The sequence below is a fragment of the Mauremys mutica genome, chromosome 1, assembly GCF_020497125.1.
Source record: "Mauremys mutica isolate MM-2020 ecotype Southern chromosome 1, ASM2049712v1, whole genome shotgun sequence".
NCBI classification, from domain to species: Eukaryota; Metazoa; Chordata; order Testudines; family Geoemydidae; genus Mauremys; species Mauremys mutica.
In genome coordinates, this window is record NC_059072.1 from 313,782,320 (window position 1) to 313,803,624 (window position 21,305).

Consider the following 21,305-nt stretch of genomic DNA (forward strand, 5'->3'; position numbering starts at 1 on the left):
AGCTTTCTATCACTTAATAGCCAGCTACCTTGTAAGCAGCTCTAGTAGCTTAGATTTTCTCAAATGAAGAATGATGCAGTAAAGCTATGAAGGAGTGTAAAAATGGTAAAATGAATTTTATAACAGACATTTCATGTCTGTAAATGTGATCGCTAGTTTATTTTAATAGCTATACTAAAACCCCGAGGTATATTTAATAGTATTATATGCCTTGTGTCTTTGTATGAGAAAACATCCCCAAACACATTTTCTAATTTACTAGCGTGTGACAAATCCGAGGTGCTTAGGAATTAAACTTTAAAAGTATGTCTTGGGGTGATAGAAGACCACTATTAATACTATCATAATTGTATACCCCTTGCATCAAATCTGACATTTCAGTTTAATATGTTTTGCTAAGAGTATACCATTTTATGGCCTGCTAGTAAAATCAAATCCAACACAGACGTTTTCACTTTTCTAATATAATTCACTTCAAGATTTTAAGCTGCTATTTCTTTCTTTCTTTCTTTCCTTCCTTCCTAAATGGTTGATCCCCTGGCATCCATTAATTCCACAACCGCCTCATATTGGGTCAATGAGTCAGTCAGGAGTACCTCCATTAACTGTATTAATTTGCACTATGTCACCTTAATGACATTTTGTCATAGCTACCTTTCCTGACACCTACATACTCTATTCAAGAAGTAATATAACAAGTTAGAGAGGCAGTAGGAAACATTAGTGTCTGAACAGTAAGTTCTTTGGATGTCAGTGTTACCAAAAACTGGAGGGGAGGAGGGAAGGGAAAAAAAAAAAGATGTGAAAGCTGACTGGCCAACTTATGGTCATTTCCGGGTGACTTGTTTCCTGAAAGGTCATTCTACTAACATTCATTCTTCTTCCAGCTTGCACTGATTACCACAGGAGAAGGTCGACATTAATAAAGAGAGACACAATAAAATAAACTATTTTATCCAGGTTCTCCCTTGTGTGTTACCATGCTGATATAGCACATGCTGTATTAATTCTGTTCGATTCAAGTCAGGTAAATGGATCTCTTTGAAAATGAACCCAAACAGTGCAAACACACTGAGCAAAAAATGTGTAAATAAATCTTTAATCATGCAGTTCACATAATTCTACAATATGTTAGATTTTTTAAAAGTATTGCACCTAATCCATGGGATAGCATTAAGTGCAAATTACTGTTTGCTTTTTACAAACTGATCAAACTACCACAGCCTTATTTTCATTATCTCAATGTGAAACAATTTAGCTATTGAAGAAACGGCAAGAAAGAAACTGTGCCATAATGTCAGTTTTTCAAATAAATACACATTGACAGGTAAATGTCAGATAGCTATTTGGTGTGATTTAAGCATTATATTTTTAAAAGGAGATTAAAATATATTTTAAAATATTAAGCTTGCAGCTGGAAAAGTAAAGCAGGCTAACGTTGTGGGCTTTCTTTGTTCAGCTTTAGAATTTCAATTTACAAACGTACATTGACAATTAAAAATTACCTGATTCATCCTCTCTCTCAAAATAAATCTCAATATCCTATCAACATATTCATAATATAAACTGTTAGACTTTTTATCAGACAGTGTGATAAAGAATTTTTAAAAGCATGTATTTTTCTGAATGTACGTATATTACATGAAAGCCAAAGCTATGGTAACATTCCAGCACATAAAACTACTAATTTTAAAGGATATATATGCATATATACGTTATTTTTGAAGGATTTTGTAATCTCTGCCATTTTAATTTGCTCAGACCAACAGGTTTTCAGCTCAGATTCATTTCAAAAAACTAGTTACATTTAACGTTCCTACCAATTTTTGAAGATTTTACTGGTTTGAGAGGTATTTTATATCTAATACACATAATGGTGAATATCAGTAGAATTAGTAAAACTTTTATAGTGTGCCCATTGTACGGTAAGTGGGATTACATTAACAAGTAATCTCCTCCAAAGAGCCACATGCGGAACTACAGGGATCATAGGTGGAGCTTGAATGAAGTTTTAGAGAAATCTGTTGCAAACTCTAATATAGTACACACATTAAGCGTCATATTTATTGTACATGCAGATACATTCAAAAAGAATTTTTGCCTCTTTACATGCTATTTATTTTCATCCCACCTCAGTCCAATGACTTTCAGACCTACTGTGTAAAAAGTGGAAATTATGAAGCAAGAGAATGTGGATATTTAGCTATTTCAAATTGAGCGAGCTCCAATTACTTTTAATTAACCTAGTTTACTTCTACTAGAAACCTCCACCTCCCATCTTCTCCCCCCCAATATATGAAGACTAAAAAGCAGCATCTTAAGAATGTGACAGTAAGAATAACAATCTAAATTAAAGAATAAAAATTCTGCAAGAGTACTTGACAACATGGGCCAAAAGTATGCAAAGAGATCCAAGCAGTAACAAATAGATCTCAAGAAATGGGATTTCTAGAATTAATAACAGTTCAGCTTCCTTTCTTTTCGTTGAATACACTTTGAGTCGTCAGGAGAAATTCATCCTGATGTCATGGCATTGAGAAATGCACCTCATTAAGGTCTTAAGCCATAAACAACAGCAACAATTAGCTGCTACATTCACTCTTGATTTATCACTAAGAAACAGACTTTAGAGATGGAAAGGTCCTACAGGATCTATCTTCTTGCCAAGTCATGATTGCTCTAGAATATATTTCCTAATGCTTTGCCCAGTCTCTTAAGAAATAGGGCCTTGTACTACTGCCACTGAGAATCTGTGGCACAATCAAATAAATTTCACTGTCAGCAAGTTCTCATATTATGTTGCTCAAATATTCCTTTTATAAAATTCATCCCATTGCTCTTACTTATATCTTTGTCCATGAGAAATTCTCTGAAGTTTTCACTCTTTATCTGAAGTATTTGTATGTTATGTCCCCCTTTAGAATCACTTACCCAAACCATATACATTTCTTTTAATTTTTCTCTGTAAATCAATATGTCCAGCTCCTTAAACATTTTGCTGCTCTTCTTAGTACTTCCTTCAATTTGTCTACATAATTAAAGTAATGAGTTGTCCAGCAATGAAAGCATAACAGTTGCTTTATTCAGCATCTATAAAAAACTCTTTTCTCTAGAACCATAAGATCTGTGTAACAGAACTGAAAGAAAAACAGACTACTTAAGGTGGAATTTTGATACAGTGATATGTTAGCTATTATAATATTAGTCTTATAACTTGGCTTCATTAAAAGCCCTCCTATTGAACTGGACAAAGTGTTTGGACCAGGAAGCTCAATATTGTATAACAAGGAGTTTTTACACACTGTTTACCCAAAGGAAATGTTTTGTACTGTAGCACCAGTATTGGCTTTGTGTAAGTCAGGGGTCTCAAAGTCCCGGCCCGCGGGCCATCTGCGGCCTGAGAACCTCCCCATTTAGGCTGAGACCCATGCAGCCACGCTGCTGGTTCCGTATGCTGCAGGCGCTGCCCCCCGCAGCTCCCATTGGCTGTGGGAGAGGGACAGAGATACCATCACTAGTCGCTGGGCAGAGTTAGCATCATTAGTTGCCACGCAGATTCAGCCATGGAGGCAGCATCACTTTTTTCCACAATGAATATAAACAAATCAAAACACAACTATCTGATGCACACCTTGCTGTAATCCTGAAGGTTTCAACTGCTCAGTCACTGAGGCCAAACATCAACAAACTGACAGAACTGAAGTACTGCCAGGTGTCCGGCAAATATTAAAAACTGTCTGGCAGGCAAAGAATTGTATAAAGTTGTATGACAGTTTTATTATTTCTAAGAAATTCAAAATAAAAAATATAATATAAATGTTTTCTTTTCTGAACACCATCCTCAGTGACATTGGCCCACTGGGAGGATTTGAGGACTGACACTGGCCCTAAGGTAAATTGAGTTTGAGACCCTTGGTGTAAATATTCTATAACTACATTGGGTAAAGCAGTATATTGAATAGTGGTACCAAATATGCCAGCAAGTTTGGCCCAAAGTATGTCTAATCTAACTGTAAAAGGCTTTTATCACTACACTATCAAACTAGCGTATTGTCATTTACTAAATATGCTCCTCTTAAAATATCTTCATATTCATGAACTATGTGAAAAACACCTCACGTCAATATGTACTTTTAATATAATTCTACTTAAACTAAAGATGGAAAAAATCAGAACTTCAGATCTGAAAACCTTGAATTTTGAGTAAGTTCTGGTCCTCACTTCGCAGAATTGGCTATCATCTCTGTAATGGGTGGAGCGAGACCCCCAGGTCCCACTCCCTCCCCCCTTCCCAGGTTCTGGGGGGAATTTCATTTTGAGTCCAAATTCAAACTTTGCAACTCACAGGACCATCTCCTCTTTAAAGTACATGAATAGGATTCCCAAAATGTAGTGACAGTGTATAAGAAATATTTGGCACAAGCATTAATAATACATTTTCATAAGGGCATGCTAGCAGTAATAGTTTAACCATAAAGTTTCTAGAAACTAAAGAGGATTTAATAGTAACAGAAAAAATTGAATATTAAACATTAAATTTTCAAAGCACCTTTATGGGATATTAGCCACATAATATCTATTTGTCCTGTATTTGGGAATTGTATAGCTAAACCTCTGTGAAACTCTATGACATTTTAGGTGGTAAACAAAAAATATCCCTATTTTGAAACTGCATGATGTTTTCTATAAATTAGAAGAAAAGGTTACTCACACTGTGCAGTAACTGTGGTTCTTTAAAACTTGGGTCCTTGGGGGAACTTGACTTCAGGTGCAGATGCGCCTCTCGAGCCCTTGATTACAGATTTTTGTTGAGTGTGTACTGGGCCTGCACATGCATCCTATACATCCTCATACTGTGTACCGACATGATACGTGGCTGCACAGGTGAATCACCATCAGTTTCTTCTCTATTCAAACCTCCCACAGAGAACAGTCCAAAGCAGAGGGGAATGAGGGCAGGTAGTGGAGTACCCACACAGAGACACATCTTGAAGAAAAACAGTTACTGCACAGGGGGAAGAATCTTGTCTTCTTTGAGTCATGTCCCTATGGGTGCTCCACTTCAGGTGACTCCGAAGCAGTATCCCCACAGGGAGAAGGGAGCTTCGGAATTGAGTCCAGAACCGATGATAGAACCAGAATTCCCAGTGCCACATCAGATCTAGCAGCATGGATCAAGGCACATTGCCTAGAAAATGTATTTATTGAAGCCCCTGTAGTGGCCTTACATATCTCAGATACTGGAATATTTTTGAGTAATACCATGGATGTTGCTTGCAACCTGGTAGAGTGCACTATCACCCTGTGGGAGCATTGAGCACTGGCTTCATCCTAACAAGCAACAACAGACCCAGAGATCCAAATAGACAGTCTCTGGGTGGAGATTGTGAACCCTTTGGATCTATCTGCTATGGAAACAAACACTCTAGAGGACTTCTGAAATTGCTTGGTTCTAGCTAGAAAGGCGGTCAAGGAGTGTTTGACATCTAAGGTATGAAAAGAGGTCTCCTGCTGAGACTTATGTAGTTTGGCGGAAAACATCGGTAGATAAATGGTTTGGTTAAGATAAAAGTCCAATAATATTTTAGGTAAAAATTCAGGATGGGATCATAAAGAAATCTTGTCTTTGAAGAACACCATAAAGGGGGATCTGCCATTAAGGCCTCAATTTCCCTGACTCTACGGGCCAACATGGAACCACTATAAAAGCTGTCTACATGGATAAGTGAAGCAAAGAATACATTGCCATCAGTTTGAATGTAGGTCTCGTGAGGCATCTAAGTACAAAGTTGAGATTCCACTTCAGTGGGGAGGGGTCTTTGACTTGGAGGGTAGAGGTTCACCAAATCTTTAATAAAGCTTGAAGACACAGGGTAAGCAAAGATAGAAAACCCTTTTATGTGGAATATGAAAAGCTCATATTGAGATCAAATGAACCTTGATTGAGCTAACTGATAATGCTGATTTCTTTAGGTCCAACAAGTTAACCCATGGTAGCTGAGAGAGATGAGGATTTGGATACGAGCTGCTGGCATTGATACCAGTGGCTGCATCTCTTCCACATCTACAGGTAAGTGACTTGGGTTGATTCCTTTCTATTGATCAGTAACACTTGTACTTCCACAGAACAGATAGATTCTAATGCCACACACCATCAAGGAACCATGCTCTGAGGTGGAGGACCCCCTAAGTTGGGGTCATGTAACTGACTTGTGTTTTGGGAGAGGAGATGGGAGGTGGATCCTGCTCTCCCATACTTGTTGATATAGAACATGCAGGCTACATTGTCCATCGTGATTCTGATTGATTTGCCCCTGATGAGGGGGAGAAAATGAAGGCAGACATTCCTGACTGCCCAGAGTTCCAACAGGTTGATGTGATGACTGGTTTCCTGAGGTCACCATTTGCTCTGAGCGGTGGGAGTACTGAGGTGAGATCCCCATTTCAACAGGTATGCATCCACTGTCATGGTGATTGTCAGAGTTAGATGAAGGAAAGGAATGCCTGCACCAACACTGAGTTGATCTTTCCATCACTCTAGGGAGTCCTTTACATGAAGGGGAACCGAGACTTGTTTGTCTAAGCTGTTGCTGACCAGTGAACAGACCTTTTTGACAGTTCCTTACTGAGGTACTAAGATACTAAGATACAAGGACTCCCTTAAATGGTCCTGACCAGATTTAATAATGTTATGAATCTGTCCCTGGGGAGGTGGGCTCTGGCTGTCAATGAATCCTAGGATGCCCCTATGTACTGTATTTTCTATAAAGGGCTTAACATAGATTTTCTTACATTAAACTGAAAACACAATTTCAGGAAAAGAAAAAGGGCCATCTGAGTGGATTACAGTACTGCTTCATATGATCAGCCCTTGATCAGCCAGTCATCAAGTTATGGGGAAACTAAAATTGCCTCCTGATGAAGCAGCTACTACCACTAAGACCTTGAGAGCACCCTTGAAGCTGAGGAGAGGCCAAAGGGAAGTACTCGGTATTGAAAATGACCTTAGCCTATCGCAAACTGTAGGTATTTTCTGTGAGATGCATGTACCACTACATGGAAATGGGCATCTTGTAGGTTGAGAGCCAATACCCAGTCTCCTGCCTTTAGTGAAGGGATGATAGCTGCCAAGTCACCATCCTGAACTTTTGAGACTTTATAAATTTGTTTAGTAGTCTTAAATCCAAAATTGGTCTCCACTGTCTGTCTTTCTTTGGCAAAAGGAAATACCTTGAATAGAACTCCTTCCCTTGTGAAGAGCGTGGACCCGCTCTAATGGTCCTAATTAAAGGAGGGAGTCTATTTCTTGTCTCAGTGAAAGCTCATGAGGAAGATTCCTGAAGAGGGATGGGGATAGAATGGAGAGAGGGACATAAAGTGGATGGTGTACCCGAATGTTATGACCTCTGTCTCTCTCATGATCTGCTTCCATGCCTGATGGAAATGGGAAAGACGGTGTCTATAGTAGGGGAGATAGGCAAAAGTCTGCAGTTGTTGAACTAGAGATGTGGGAGGATTTGAACCCCTGGCTGATTAATCAAAACTTTTTGATGATGACTGGGTACTTGCAGGAGGATGGGCAGCTCTCTTCCTCTGGAACATATGTCTCTTGGTGGGGGATTCGGTGGATCTTTGAAACCCTGAGAAATTAAACCAAGCAAAATATCTGGGCATTTTGTGACTTACTAACTCTTCTTTTATTCTTAGGTGTGTAGAAAACCAGAGACAGTAAATTTTAATGTGCGAAAAGACTCATCCATGGTCTCTGAAAATAGCTTCAGATCATTGAAGGGGAGGTCTTCTACAGTGTTCTGAACTTCTCTCAGGAACTCTGAGAGTTGGAGCCATGATGCCCTGCACATAACTACTACATGGAAATGGATCAGGCTGCAGTGTCTGAGGCATGTAGGGATGCTTGAAGCAATGATCTAGCTAGTAACCGATCCTCAGTGATGATGGCTTGAAATTGTTCCCTTTGCTCCTGTGAAAGATGATCAATAAAAGCTGTAAATGTATTGTAATTTATGAAATTGTATTTAACCAAGATCACTTGATAGTTTGTGATGTAGCATAGCGAGGTTATGGACTTCTATCCAAAGAAGTACAAGCACTTTTGGTCATAGTCATATGGGATAGACTTGCTTACCTTATTCGTTAATTGCATCCATAACTATAGAATTAAGTGGAGGTGGAAGAATAAGAATTTGGAGTCCTTGGATGGGACAAAATACTTTTTATCCACCTGTTTTCAAGTAGGCAGAACCATAACAGGTGTTTGACAAACACTCTTTGCCAGGTCCTCGTTAATAGATAATGTAGCTCATTGTAAAATGTCAAGCAACTTGTATTGCGAACCCTTGATTCTTGCTATTCGAAGACTATTTTAATGAGGTCCTGAAATTGCTGGAAATCATTGGCCATAGATGATGGTGAATGCATGACCAACCCAAATTGTGATTATGATGATGATCAGACAGGAGTCTGAGGGGTGGCCCCTTTATCTGCCCTAACCTTCTGTTCCTCAAATGTCTCCTTGTGCTGGGGTCTCTATTGAGGAGAAGAGGACTGAATATCACTGTTGGAGCTGGTGATCCGGCAAACTGTCTGATCATATCTGAGGGACACCTATATGGCCATGCAGGGGCCCATATGGGAGATGGGGTGGCATCCTTGGTTGATCCCACCAGCCATGCTATTGTCCACAAGTCTTCTCTGTGGGTATCAAAGAGTGGGTTCATATGTAGATGTGTAGGGACAATGGACAAGACTGAAGGCAGGTTTACCTCCTCCCCTTGGTATCGTTGAATGGTAAGTAGGGGTACCGGCAGAAAATGCTAGTGAATCAGGTGGTACTGGAGAGTGATGGTAGCCTCAGAACTAGAATCTTGGTTTTGGTACCTATGAGCAGTGGAAATTCTGTTTCATCTCACAATTTCAAGTCTTCCAAGCACCTAAATTCCTGTTGTACCATATGGAAGACTGGTACTAACACAGTAGTCTACTTGGTTATTGCCGCAGATGGTTTCTGATGCTTCTGTTTGCATGATACCAAGGGCCCTGACTGGGCAGGTACTAATGATGGAGCTGTGCTTGATAGTCGTGGTCTGGAGGAGTTCTTATGCCTGCCTTCCTTGTAATGTGTAGATGGTACCGAGGATCAGTTGGAGCTCTGTTTGTCCTTCAAGCTCCAGGATTTTCCAGCCCCATCAGTACCAAGAGGAATCAGTTTCCTCTATGGTACTGAGCTGAGGTCAAGCCCAATATAGCCTTGGTGCATGGCTCAAGTATGTATAGGATGCATGCATGAGCCAAAGAGACTCTGCTAACCAAAAAATTCTGATCAGGAGAGGCACATGCACATATGAAGTGGAGCACCCCAGGAACACTACTCAAAAACGAGGGTCTGCTCATTGGTTCTGGTGAAGAGTCTGGCTGCAGCTTCACAATCTGGATGCAATCTACAACCACAGAAACTTGAGTCTTGGGGCAACCAGGTAGCTTTCACCTTGTGGCAAAGTCTCTTGGACTTATCCTCCTGACTGTCATATACATTAGATATACTAAGATGACATTATGGGAAGCATTTCGTCTACAGTGATCTAGTGGGATGGATTCCTCGAATAACTGAATGACAGACAGATTGCTGGGGACAAGACTGAATGACTTGTGTGGCCCAAACTCATCAGTTCAGAGTGACATCTCTGAAATCTTGTGAATCTCAAAGCATAGCAAAGTTTATTCCTTGAACTTTCTGAGAAGAGAACTGATTGGAATGCCCCAGAACAATGGTGTACCAAAGTTGAGGTTTATGTATATATTATATATACACTGTTCCTGCTCTTTGCAGGGATGAAAACATCTGTTTAGTTTTGGTAATAACTTAAGTTAATAGGCAAATATAAACTCATGCTTCAGGACACTACCATAAAAGTCTTTTTAAGTGTTTCTGACTTCAACATGTTTCAGGTCTCTATCACCAATCACAGGTGGAGAAACTGAGATACAGAAAATAACTTTCCCAAGGTTACGCACAAAGAACAAGAAACATAACTGTGTAAAGTGAAATATTTGAGGACTTAGTCAACTTAGGTCAGGTTTAGTTGAAAAGACAAAAGCAAAACACACTTTAAATTTGAAGAAACTGCTACATATTTTTATATAGAAGAAGCTCATTTGAGATTGCAACCCAGCAAGCACTGTGTTCCTCACTTCGTACTATATAGTATCTAAAACATCATAGATATCCAATGGAACACACACAAACTAAGCCTCTTCCATCTCATTGTATATTTGTTTCCTCAAGCTAAGGCAGAAATCCAATCCATAAAGAATGTTGGAGTACCTAGATGTGCAGAACAAATGGTATATAAGATCTCACACTCTTTTGAGACACTTGTAATGTTCATGCAAAAAGAGGTCCAGAATAAAAAGAGAGACTAGCACCTCTATAGTTCCTTTGTTTTGTCAGGTCAATTCAGATGCCTAATGTTAATGTAATCTTGGTGTTTATACTTAATAATCTCAGTGGCAGTAATGGAACAATAAAACCTCTTTAAAAATTGCTTTAAAAAGCATGCACAATTAATATGGATGCTCCAGCCTTTGAATACCACCTTATTACTAGAGAAAATGAGAATCAGGAAAGGATCTTATTGTTTAAAATATTGGAAGATATGGGCTTCCTTTTGACAAGGTCCCATGTATATGTACAATAACCCTTTGTATTTAACAATAGGTAAGTAATAACAACAGTAAAATTACCCTGCTCTCCAGCTGTTTCTGTATATTGTGTAGATGTTGGTTTAATCGAATGCGTATTGTTGCATAATATCCCCAGGCACAGTCAAGTAAAAGCTAAAGCTGTACAAAAAAGCCTACATTTTAAATGGGTCTTGTCATTAATGCTTTATTAATTGCCCCAGGCAATGCAAACCCAGAGCTAGGCGAGCTATAACAATATGACACTTTAAGGTCAAATCCAATTTCTGCTGCGTTTTATGGACTGGGCCAAATATTGAGTTAACAGCAGGAAAGAACAATTTATTGGGCTTTTTTCATATTCTGATTAACTGATCTAAATTAGATCAGATTTTTTTGTGGAAACAAAACAACTTTAAACCCTCAACATAATAGAATTGTTGACTGTTTTCTATTATGGCAACTGTATTTTCTAACAGTCACCTTCTACTTCAAGTGTGTATAATATACAGGGTTTTTATACAAAGAGAGTAAATAAAAAAAGCCTCTATGAGCCTATGTGAAACAAAACATCAGCAATGAAAATGCATAAACTATAGCTCCATGTTATTTAACACAACACATTACATGAATTAATATATGTAAAATTAAACCTACCTTCACATCTGAGGTATCTCTTTGGCTGTTTCTCCAAGATCTTGCCACTGAAGAGAAGGTTCGATCTGGATGGTCAAATTTTGCATCATTTGCATTAAGAAAGAATGTTGTGAAGGGCTCCTGTGACCAAACAAATGAGTACACATATAATACAAGAATGCAGCAGAAATGGATCACACAGCAGTTTCCGAATGAAATATGAGACATTTTTAGTTTAAAATTAAAACATAAAAGAGTAGAATAATAATTGGCATCTCATTTTACACACACACACACACACACTTATATTGATAATGAATTTTGCACCATACAAATCTGATTGCTGGAATGGAAGGATACAATATTGCATACTCTGTCATAAGACTACTGTTGCCATGATAATTGGCAGGCAGGAATGCTCTGGTAATACTTTAATTGAAATCACCATTAAACTCTCTTTGTTACATATATTACTATGCCTGGTCTGATCAGCACAAGACTGCACATTCAAATTAAATCACATGAAAGCACCTACAAAGTTTTTATTTTGATATAATGCCACAGTCTACTCCTGTTTTCTTCTCAGTTGGTAGGATTGGGTGGAGATATGGTGACTCTTTTGACAGGTTGCTAAGATGGGGGGGCGTTGTCTGGCTTTATTGTTATTTTTTGGGCAGTTGATTGAATAAGGTATGAATTTTATTTTGTTCTATGAAGAATTGATTCTTTGTTCATGGTAATGAGTGAAATATAAAGATAAATAACTCAGAGCCTAGGAAGGACACTAACAATCAAAATAAATGAATGTCATCATTTTATCTTTTTATATTATGCCATTCTGAACAGTTATGATACACTCTACCAAACTAGGATTCTATATCTTCAAGAAATATGCTACTAAGGGTTAGCTCTGTTTGTTATCAGTACGTTATATGTGCTGTGGAACTTGCATCAGAACAAGACTTGTGTATAACTAACTCACTGTGTAATCTTTATACACATCTCCCTAATTCCCTACTTCTTGTTTGTGCCTCTGACTTGCGTCATATCAACTATTAGATAAAATAGCAACTATTAAATTTAAACATTGTCACAAAAAAAGGACTGTATCCCAGGAAAGCATTAATTCTCAAAAGGTGTGATAGTAGATAACTGTTATGGGGGGTCATAATTGAATATGACTTTCTAGTGTGATGCTACAGCTATCAGGGCAAAGATTTCCTGACTTGTTCTCAGTCTGGGAGCCTTGCCTTACTCCTCGGTGTCTGTGAAGATGAGTATGAAATTAACCCATCACACTGAATAATATATGATATTCTTGCTGTTTAGCAAATAATTCCAAATGGTGGAATTTTTATTCTATCTTTTTTTCTCTTTTAAATGCCTAGGAAATTATGCACACACAAAAAGACATTAAAAGAATGCAGATTGCAAAGCGAAGGCACTCTAAAGCCTAGTAATGGCAAGTTTTGCCATGAATCTTTGTCCATACAACTTTGAAGCTCCCAATAAAGTCTGAATTAAAATGATCATATACTGTTTTGGTTGCAAGTCCCTAATACATGTTGCACTGTAAATGGTCCAGAGGATTCCCCACCTAGTTACTGCGGGAGTCAGACAGCATGCGGCAAGTGAGGCAGAGAACCACATATTACAGCAGGGGTAGTCAAAAGGCGGACCGCAGGCCAAATATGAACTGCCAGACACTTTTGAACGGACCCCAAAATCTTTTTATTTATTTATCATTATTTTTGTATTTTCGCTGGAGTCTGGACCTTGACTACACCTTGCCCAAAAAATTTGGACCTTGACAAAATTGACTCCCACATATTAAAGTGAGGATAAAAAATATTCAACACTGGCACATTTGCTGAGCATAGTCATAACACCAGACTGAATCAAGATGCAGATAGGAACAGAGTTAAACTTGGGAGGGCAACTTTAACTTTGATGTGCCCATCAAAGCACTTTGGAATGCTTTACTTGGCGACCTTCATGTATGAAATAAGTACCCGGTAGATTCACATTACATGTTTTAATTAAAGACACTTCTTATTGTGGTTTATAATTGAAAAAACATTCTGTAATATTTACAATGGCAAGGTTTGCAAACTATGCCACTTTCCATCCTATTGATCCTGTGAACTTTAGATCTTATTATCTCTGCTTTCTAAAAGCCCCAGCCTATCTTTTTTTTTTTACATTTATACTTTAATTTGATTTGAAGACCATTGAGAAACAGTTTACCGATGGATGCTGAAATCCGAAGCAGTTGATGGATTAAAAAAAAGCAGAAGCCAGAAATATATAGTTACAGTAAATTATGTAAAAACATTAATCCAAAATTCCATGACCTTATTTTAAGCATCTGAGACAAATATACAAAAGCAAGAAAATTCAGAGTCAAGGATTAAACCTGTAACAGTTGAGCACTACAGGGTGTCCTATTATGTTATCCTGCTATGACCTGTTGTGCCTATCTTTTGGATTTTTAATTCTTAACTGGAATTCAGAGCTTTTCCTAGGTTTATTTCAGATACTTCACTTAATTTTAAGGTGATTTTTATTATCTGGAAATATATGTGGTTGGAAAATATAAATATAGTTCATATCTGTATACAATACATTCATTCAAATTTTGTTCTGTGCTACAGATTACTATTTCATTTAAATTTTTCTGTCTGTGAATGCTACAAAGCTGCAAAATGTATTTCATTATAAGCCCATTTCAGTTGTTCATAATATTCTGAATAAAATTGATACCACATTCACTGGCGATGGGATGAGACTTCTGCAACACTTGATTGCCACCATGTGGACCACTCCCTTTCCCCTCTAGAAGTTCAAGACGACGTGTTTTGAGCATACCCATTCCCCTCCAGTGGACAGACACTGGGGTCTGGGTCATGAAGGGGAAGGAAAGAGGAGAGATAGGGTGAAATCTTGTCCCCACTGAAGTCAATGGGAGTTTTGGCATTGACTTCAGTGAATTCCACTCAGGACACATTTAGGCTGGAAATAGGCCAAGGGTCATCATTTTGGCCATCACTGTTTCCCAGCTCTCTTCCTAATGTATGTCATTGGGTATCATCTGCTACATGACTCATTGCTCATTGGTGGTTTGGGGAAAAACTGGCCAGGTTTTCAGATCCACTAAGTGGATTGCCTATTGGGGTTGGGAATGGATTTTTCCCTACTACAGGCTTCCAGTGCCCACTGGGATTTATTGCTTTCTCAATTCAGTCTAGACAAGGGGTTTTGGATTAAGTTTGGATGATTATAGGGATAGCTGGCAGCAACCACTATATTTCCATTTTAAAGGATTACTGAGACCTCTTCATTTGAGAAATGTTAGCAACTCCATTGCTTACAGAAGGTCATTGATATTCAGTTGGGAGAAACCCCTAAGGTTATTGCAGTGCCTTTTCTTTGTCCCATTACATTTTAATCAGATTTAGCTGAGTTGTGAAGTGTTACAAATCACCATTTCCTTTTCCTCACTTGTGCTCCTCAGAACAATTTTGGCAGCCTGACAAAATCACTGAACATTGTAATAGACTGTATCCTACCATTGCCATGCTGCACTGTGAATGCCTGAGAGCTGCCAGAGCAGCTGTGGTGTGGGGGTAGGAAGAAAAGAGTTAGGGTGGGCTTCCTTCAATGACATCCCCACTTCCCTGGACCCAGCATCCCATCTCATGTGGCATGCACTTTCACAATTCCCAGGGATGACGAGACGAGAGAGCTGGGGCAGGCTCCCGCATCATCCCCCAGACCCAGCCATTGCCCCAGTGTCCTATCTCCCACACAGGGACTTGATTTGGGACAGGTGCTCCCCCACTCCTGGTTGGAAGGAGGTAAGAGAGCCACACCAAGATCCCCCATAATCTCTCAGACCCAGTACATGGTCCCAGTAACTCATACCCACCTCTGAGGGCACCACAAGGACTAGAGCCCCCACGTCTGGGAGTGAGAGAAAAAGAGGCAGGCCAAGCTCCTCCTGTTCATCGTCTGAACCTAGCATATGACACCAGTGTTCCATCCCCCTATGCCAGGATAACAGCTTTTTCATGCTGCCAGCTAATGTAGTTACTCCTGAAACTCAAGTAATAGACGTCTGCCACAGTGCTCAAGATTCAAACCACACTGATGATAAAAGGGGCTGCGGGACTGTTACAGTCATAAGAGAAATTATATTTACCTAGGAAATTACATGTAAACAACTATGTTAAAAGAATATTATTTAGGCTGCAACATAAAATACTCAAAAGTTAGGAAATCTCAGGTTCGTGGTGACCCCTACAACCTAAATTCAGCTCACACTTTAAGTACATGATCATAGACTATTTTTTCCATAGGTCTCCTGGGTCATTCAGTTCACAGATTGGACACACAAAAGGGCCAAATTAAGGTTGCATCAGCAACCATTAATCTGGCATTTCCTAATTTTTTAGTGCTTGACTCTGCAACCTCAATAACACTCCTTTAACGCAGTTCCTCACAGCATCGTGGAGGCACAGTTGGGGCAAACAAGACTAGGATTTATAGTTATTGGTTGTACGGTGGGAGTCCCAGAAACCTCCATTGGACACAGTTACTTGCCTAGTGAGAGAGTTGGATGGATGTATATCACTTCTATCTTGTGTTAAGGTAATAAAATTGTGGCCTGCTTAGGTTGCAAATCTACACACACAAACATCAGGACATAAAAAAGTTAAGATATATTGTCCATTTCACACATATGCACTCTTTTTGATTATTGAATAGGCTATTGTTGTATACTTTCTATTGTGAGTACAATATGAGGAATTTAAAGATGCGCTTACTGACTTAGGGCCTGATCCAATACCCACTGAATTTAACGGAAAGACTTTTATTAGCTTCAGTGGACATTGGATCAGGTCTTTAACTTTTTCAAATACCCTGTCTTATTTGTTTACTGATAACAATCAACTATTATAAAACAAGAAATTTAAAATTTTAATTTCTACATCTGTTCTACTGCATTATATACAGAAGGTGAGATCTACACTATCTGGGGAGTCTCTTTGTGTTAAAGCTAACTTGTACCACTGTATTATATCAATGACACCATAGGTGCACATATTCTAAGATCGACTCATACAAACTGGCACTTTTCCACCATAGTCAGATATGAAAAGAACTTGCCGGTTAAAGGTCAACGCCAATGAGAGAACAACAGGGCTGTGGACCTGGGAAAGGAAAACTTTTTATCTCATCATCCCAATGGTCATCACAGTATATTTCATACAGAATAATGGATTTTATTGAAACGTGTCCATAAATTGTGTTAATTTGGGCTGATTTTTATTATACTAGTAGTATGTACCTATAAAGCTGGTGGGTTGTTTTTTTCTGAAACCTATTGTCAGGTTAGTTAAATCTCTATTCAAGAGCACCTAACTACACCATATACTTACATTTGAATGAAAACAACACACAAAAGAAGCCAGGAGACTTCAAAAATCAGCTGAAGGAACAAAACAGGAAGATCTAGCATCACAGGATAGAAGTTTGAAAACAAATGTCCTGCACTTCCTTTGTTTTTATGTTACTGTACATTGTCTGGGTACACAGCAAGAAGGACAGAAGACTTCTTATGGGTTTTAATCAGGCTGCAACTTTATTATATAGATGTCTGGGACTACCCGGCAGATAAAGTGTACAGTGCAGGCAAATCCATCCTTATTTAAATCAGTTCTCTGGGGCTTTCCCCAGCACCCCTTTGTTTCCATCCAGGTCCCCCAGCCAACCCATGGCTTGGATCTTACCATCCACCAGCCTTGTGAGAGGGTTTCGTTGGTCTATGAGAACAGAGGGGGTTGGCTCCCTGCCGTGCTAGTCATAGGAGGCCCCGAACCCCCTCCCACGTTCTGTTCCATTATCCAGTACCTCCTTTTAAGCCTTTTACCAGGCCATTTATCTGGTCACTGGCTGCCCTCCCTGTGGAGTACATGCACTGAACATCCGCCACAAGGAGGCGCCAGCCATTTGCTTGGCTGCCTCCCCCAAACCCTGCCAGGTTCCCTGACATCTGCCAATGGCCTCTTGACTAGCAGCCCTACTGGGGAGAAAGAACCCACTTTTCCCATGTGTGATTGTCAAGGGGCACCAGCAGCTGCATTGTTCTTGACCTGGTACTGCAGCAACTGCCCTTAATGGAGGGCCGCATAGGCGATCCATTTTCTGGATCCTTGAATTGACAGGATTCCTTAAACCAAACCAAAACAAACAACTTGTAAGCTGGAGCCAATAATGTGCATTCTGCCAACCACATGACATTCTGAGGTTCCAGAAAGCCCGCAGCTCACGTAATCTGGCAAACTGGAAATGAGACAAGGTGTCTGCTATGCCATTATCCATGCCCAGCACGTGCTTGGAAGAAAAAACAGATGTTGAAGGTTAAGCATTGTAGAATGCCCTTACCAAATTTCCAATCCTCTGTGATTTGGAAGTTTGGCAATTGATAACCTGTACCACTTCCATGTTATTGCGCCAGAGGCACACCCTTATATTGGCCCCAAATTAATAACCATTTGTACCTGCACAATGATACCCCATTAAATTGATTTAGAAAACTTTTCCACACCCACAACTTTTCCACACCCACACTATACATCTGTATAGTGACTCCTACATAACTGTATGGTCTGGCTATGCCAGCTGTTGCCGCTGCCAGCCAGGCACAAAAATGCCTTCCCCGGGACAATAACCCTGCAAGCAAAGTTCAGCTCCAAGCCCAGGTAGGTTAATGTAGTGTAAAGGTTTTTGTTTGTTTAACCCAACTATTTAGCCAGGGCCTGAAATGTGCCCAACAGGTGAAAACAGTCATTTGACCCAGCTTGCCCGGCAAACAAAATTTGGTTTAGTTCTGCTGGCCGCACCACTGCCCAGTGCAACATTGTACTGAATTTTTGAAAGGCTGCACAGGATACTGAACAGCCCATGGACATAGCCTTGTGGAAATAAAATTGCTGGCGGCAGGTATCTTGCAAACATGCCTGTATTTACAGGAGTTGCGGAAATGACCACCATTATTAAATGCCCAGCAAATACTAGTATGGGTCCGGGGCGCCTTTTGAGCTTGTTGCGGGATGAACAAACCCCTGGTGGCCTTGGTGTTATGCCCTTGAACCACAGTATGTGATGCCACCTTATTCCAGTTTGTGTTGCTGCCCTTAATGTAAAATGCTTATGACATGCCCCCAAACATATTGGGTGCCCGCTTAATTATATTCATATAATTAACAAAGGCCAGGCTACTGTCTGGATAGGCCTGTACCATAACACACACCTAGATGCCTCCCAAATTTTTTCATGTTCTAGGCACCCTTGGCCTCTTGGGCAGTTCGCTGTTTTGCTTCCCTTGTCCATATTTACTGTCTGTGAACACCTTCCTGTGCCATAGGGATATTACATGCACAAATTGCCTATGAGTGAATCATATATTTAGTTGCACTGAGTAGGTGAACTCCCATTGGGTAAGCTACCCCGGCATAACCATACCGAGGACTGCATGTAGGGAGTTCTGTAGAGCCCTGCTACCCCATAATCCCCCCGGGAGTGTCTACTCTGTCCCCTGTGGTTACATGCCCTGATGGCTGATGATTTGCCATGTGCCCCTTCCCTGTCCTGCTGCTGCTGAAACTTGAGCCCCTGTTGGGCCTACCCTGTCACCCTGTGCAGACCCCTCACACCTAGCTGCCTGAAGCTGCTGTTGTAAATGCAAATTAGCTTTCAGCAGCTGTGTAATACCGTCATTGCCCCCCACTGAAGATGACACCCCTAGGTGGGTCTGCCCAGGCTTCTCGACCTTCCACTCCTGGGCCCAGAGTATTTAATACCCCAATCAGCTGACTCTTGCTCCCCTCAGGTGAACTCGCTGAGTGACTGGTTGAGCACGGTCCCTGCACCTGGCTGTGGCCCCTGCAACTGCCACCCTTTGCCAGGCTGGAAGGCTGGATACCACCTCTGCCCAGGACCGGCTCTACCATTTTTGCCGCCCCAAGCAACAACAACAAAAAAGCCGCCCAGACTGTGCCGCTCCAAGAATGGACGAAATGCCACCCCTTAGCATGTGCCGCCCCAGGCACATGCTTCCTCCGGTGGTGCCTGGAGCCAGCCCTGCCTCTGCCACCCATTTCCCCAACCTCTGTGTTGTTTAGATCACACTCACCCTTGGGATCAGCATTACCACCATCCCTTGGGTTAGGTGGAAGAAAACATCCTGTTTTTAGGTGACCTGGTGCCCTTTGAAGTGTTGTAATGCTGTGCAGAAAACCTCAGAAACATCATCACAGACCATTTGACCACCCCATTAATGCACACAGCCCGCTCATCTGAGTGCCTGGACACTCTCCTATGATCATTTGCCTCCCTTAGTCCATGAGGCTGCCCTGGGTTATGCCTTGGGTTATTAAACACACCACCCTGGGCAGTAACAGTTCACGTACTTGTGAGCCCCCTTTGCCCCTGCTGCAGTACTGTCTGTCTTGGGTTCCCTTCCAGTCCCTGGGCTTCTCTGGGGCTGCCCTGCCTGTGCCTGTCCTCTTTCCAGCAAAGGTATAGGCACGTGAGCAGCAAGCAGCACACAGCCATGAAACAGTAAAAAAAAATGTTTTTCCCCTTGCTCTGTCCCTATTCTTCCCCTCACACACAACGGTAATTGTCCCTTGCCTTGTTCCCTCCCCCTCCCAGGAGACGCCCAGCTTGCTCCAAGTGAAATAGAGACTTGCCCCACCCAGGTTTCGTACCTTTATGCACATTCCTGGGGGAAGGGGGGGGTGAGTCACCGTGGCAAAGCACCTTTTGTAGCAGTTTCTGACCTTCCTCTTTTCCCCTGTTACCCCCTCCAACCAACCACAAAGCAGAGCTGCCTTCTTTGGGTAAGCCCAGACAACTTTTGCCCCACCTTTACTTGTGGTGCAGTCATTCTTACTGAAGCAGATAACTTATATGGCACAAAGTCTATGAAAATATCTAGACCAACGTCTGAAAAAACAAACAACTGAATCAGGCTGTAAGATAGTCTGGCTTCAAATACAGGGCTGAAAATTCTTAGCTCATGTATGAGATAACTTTGTGGTGCTTGGTGTACTATAAATACCAATGCTTCTGTGACGGAGATTTGTACCAGCTTTGTTTCAGTTTTTGAAGAATGAGGAGGAACACAGTAACAGGGAAAGAGTTACCCACACAAGGTACGAGTTTTTTTTATGCCCCTTAGTAGTTGGGATGCATGTGCTCATAACAAAGACAAGCGTGCATCATGACCTGAACTACATGGGTTCAGAACAAAAGATAAAGGGGTATGCCATGAAACCATAAACAAACAAGGTAGAACATCGATTAATTAAATCCAGTTTCAAATGATGTGTACGGTACCTTTTACACTGGTAAACAAATAGGGGATGAAAGGATGGCTTTAGAGGAGTAATGTCGGGAAGCACACCTTCTACATAATATGACTCTAACATAGCTGACCGGGACTGTCCTCAGAGATTGGTATCATATAGAACCTTTTTCCTTTATCACATTAATAAACCTGACTGAGACTGGTTCTTTGATCTCTTGAGTATATTCATAACAAAATAACATACCAAAGTGTGATCTAGAAATTGACTAACAACAGATGTTGCTGAAGTGTCATTATAAGAATTTTATTTTATGAATATTCTTTATATTTAAATCACCAAAACATGCAGTTCTGTATAGGAGTTATTCAACTCATTTGTCACACCTAGAAGTGAAGCCATATAAAAATCCATGAAGTGTGAGAATGGGGCCCTTCTGCAGTCTTTCACACTGAGCATCCTCTGCCTTTATCAAAAATTTAAAAATTGATCATGAATTTCCCTAATACTTTCATACATGTGAACTTTATAGATTTAATTATAATATCTGGAAATATCTTCATTCTGGCCATAAATTTCGTCCATGAAACCAACTAA

The 21,305-nt window shown here is 40.4% G+C and overlaps 1 protein-coding gene across 6 annotated transcripts in view; it reads right to left on the reverse strand.

Annotated features, from left to right (window-relative positions):
- The window catches only part of NBEA (neurobeachin), an 842,868-nt gene that overhangs the window by 82,187 nt on the left and 739,376 nt on the right, over positions 1-21,305 (reverse strand). For all 6 annotated transcript variants that reach the window (XM_045015913.1, XM_045015904.1, XM_045015899.1 and 3 more), the window contains one exon: positions 11,356-11,475. In XM_045015913.1, coding sequence (XP_044871848.1) covers positions 11,356-11,475 — 120 coding nt within the window. The remainder of the gene's footprint in view (positions 1-11,355; positions 11,476-21,305) is intronic.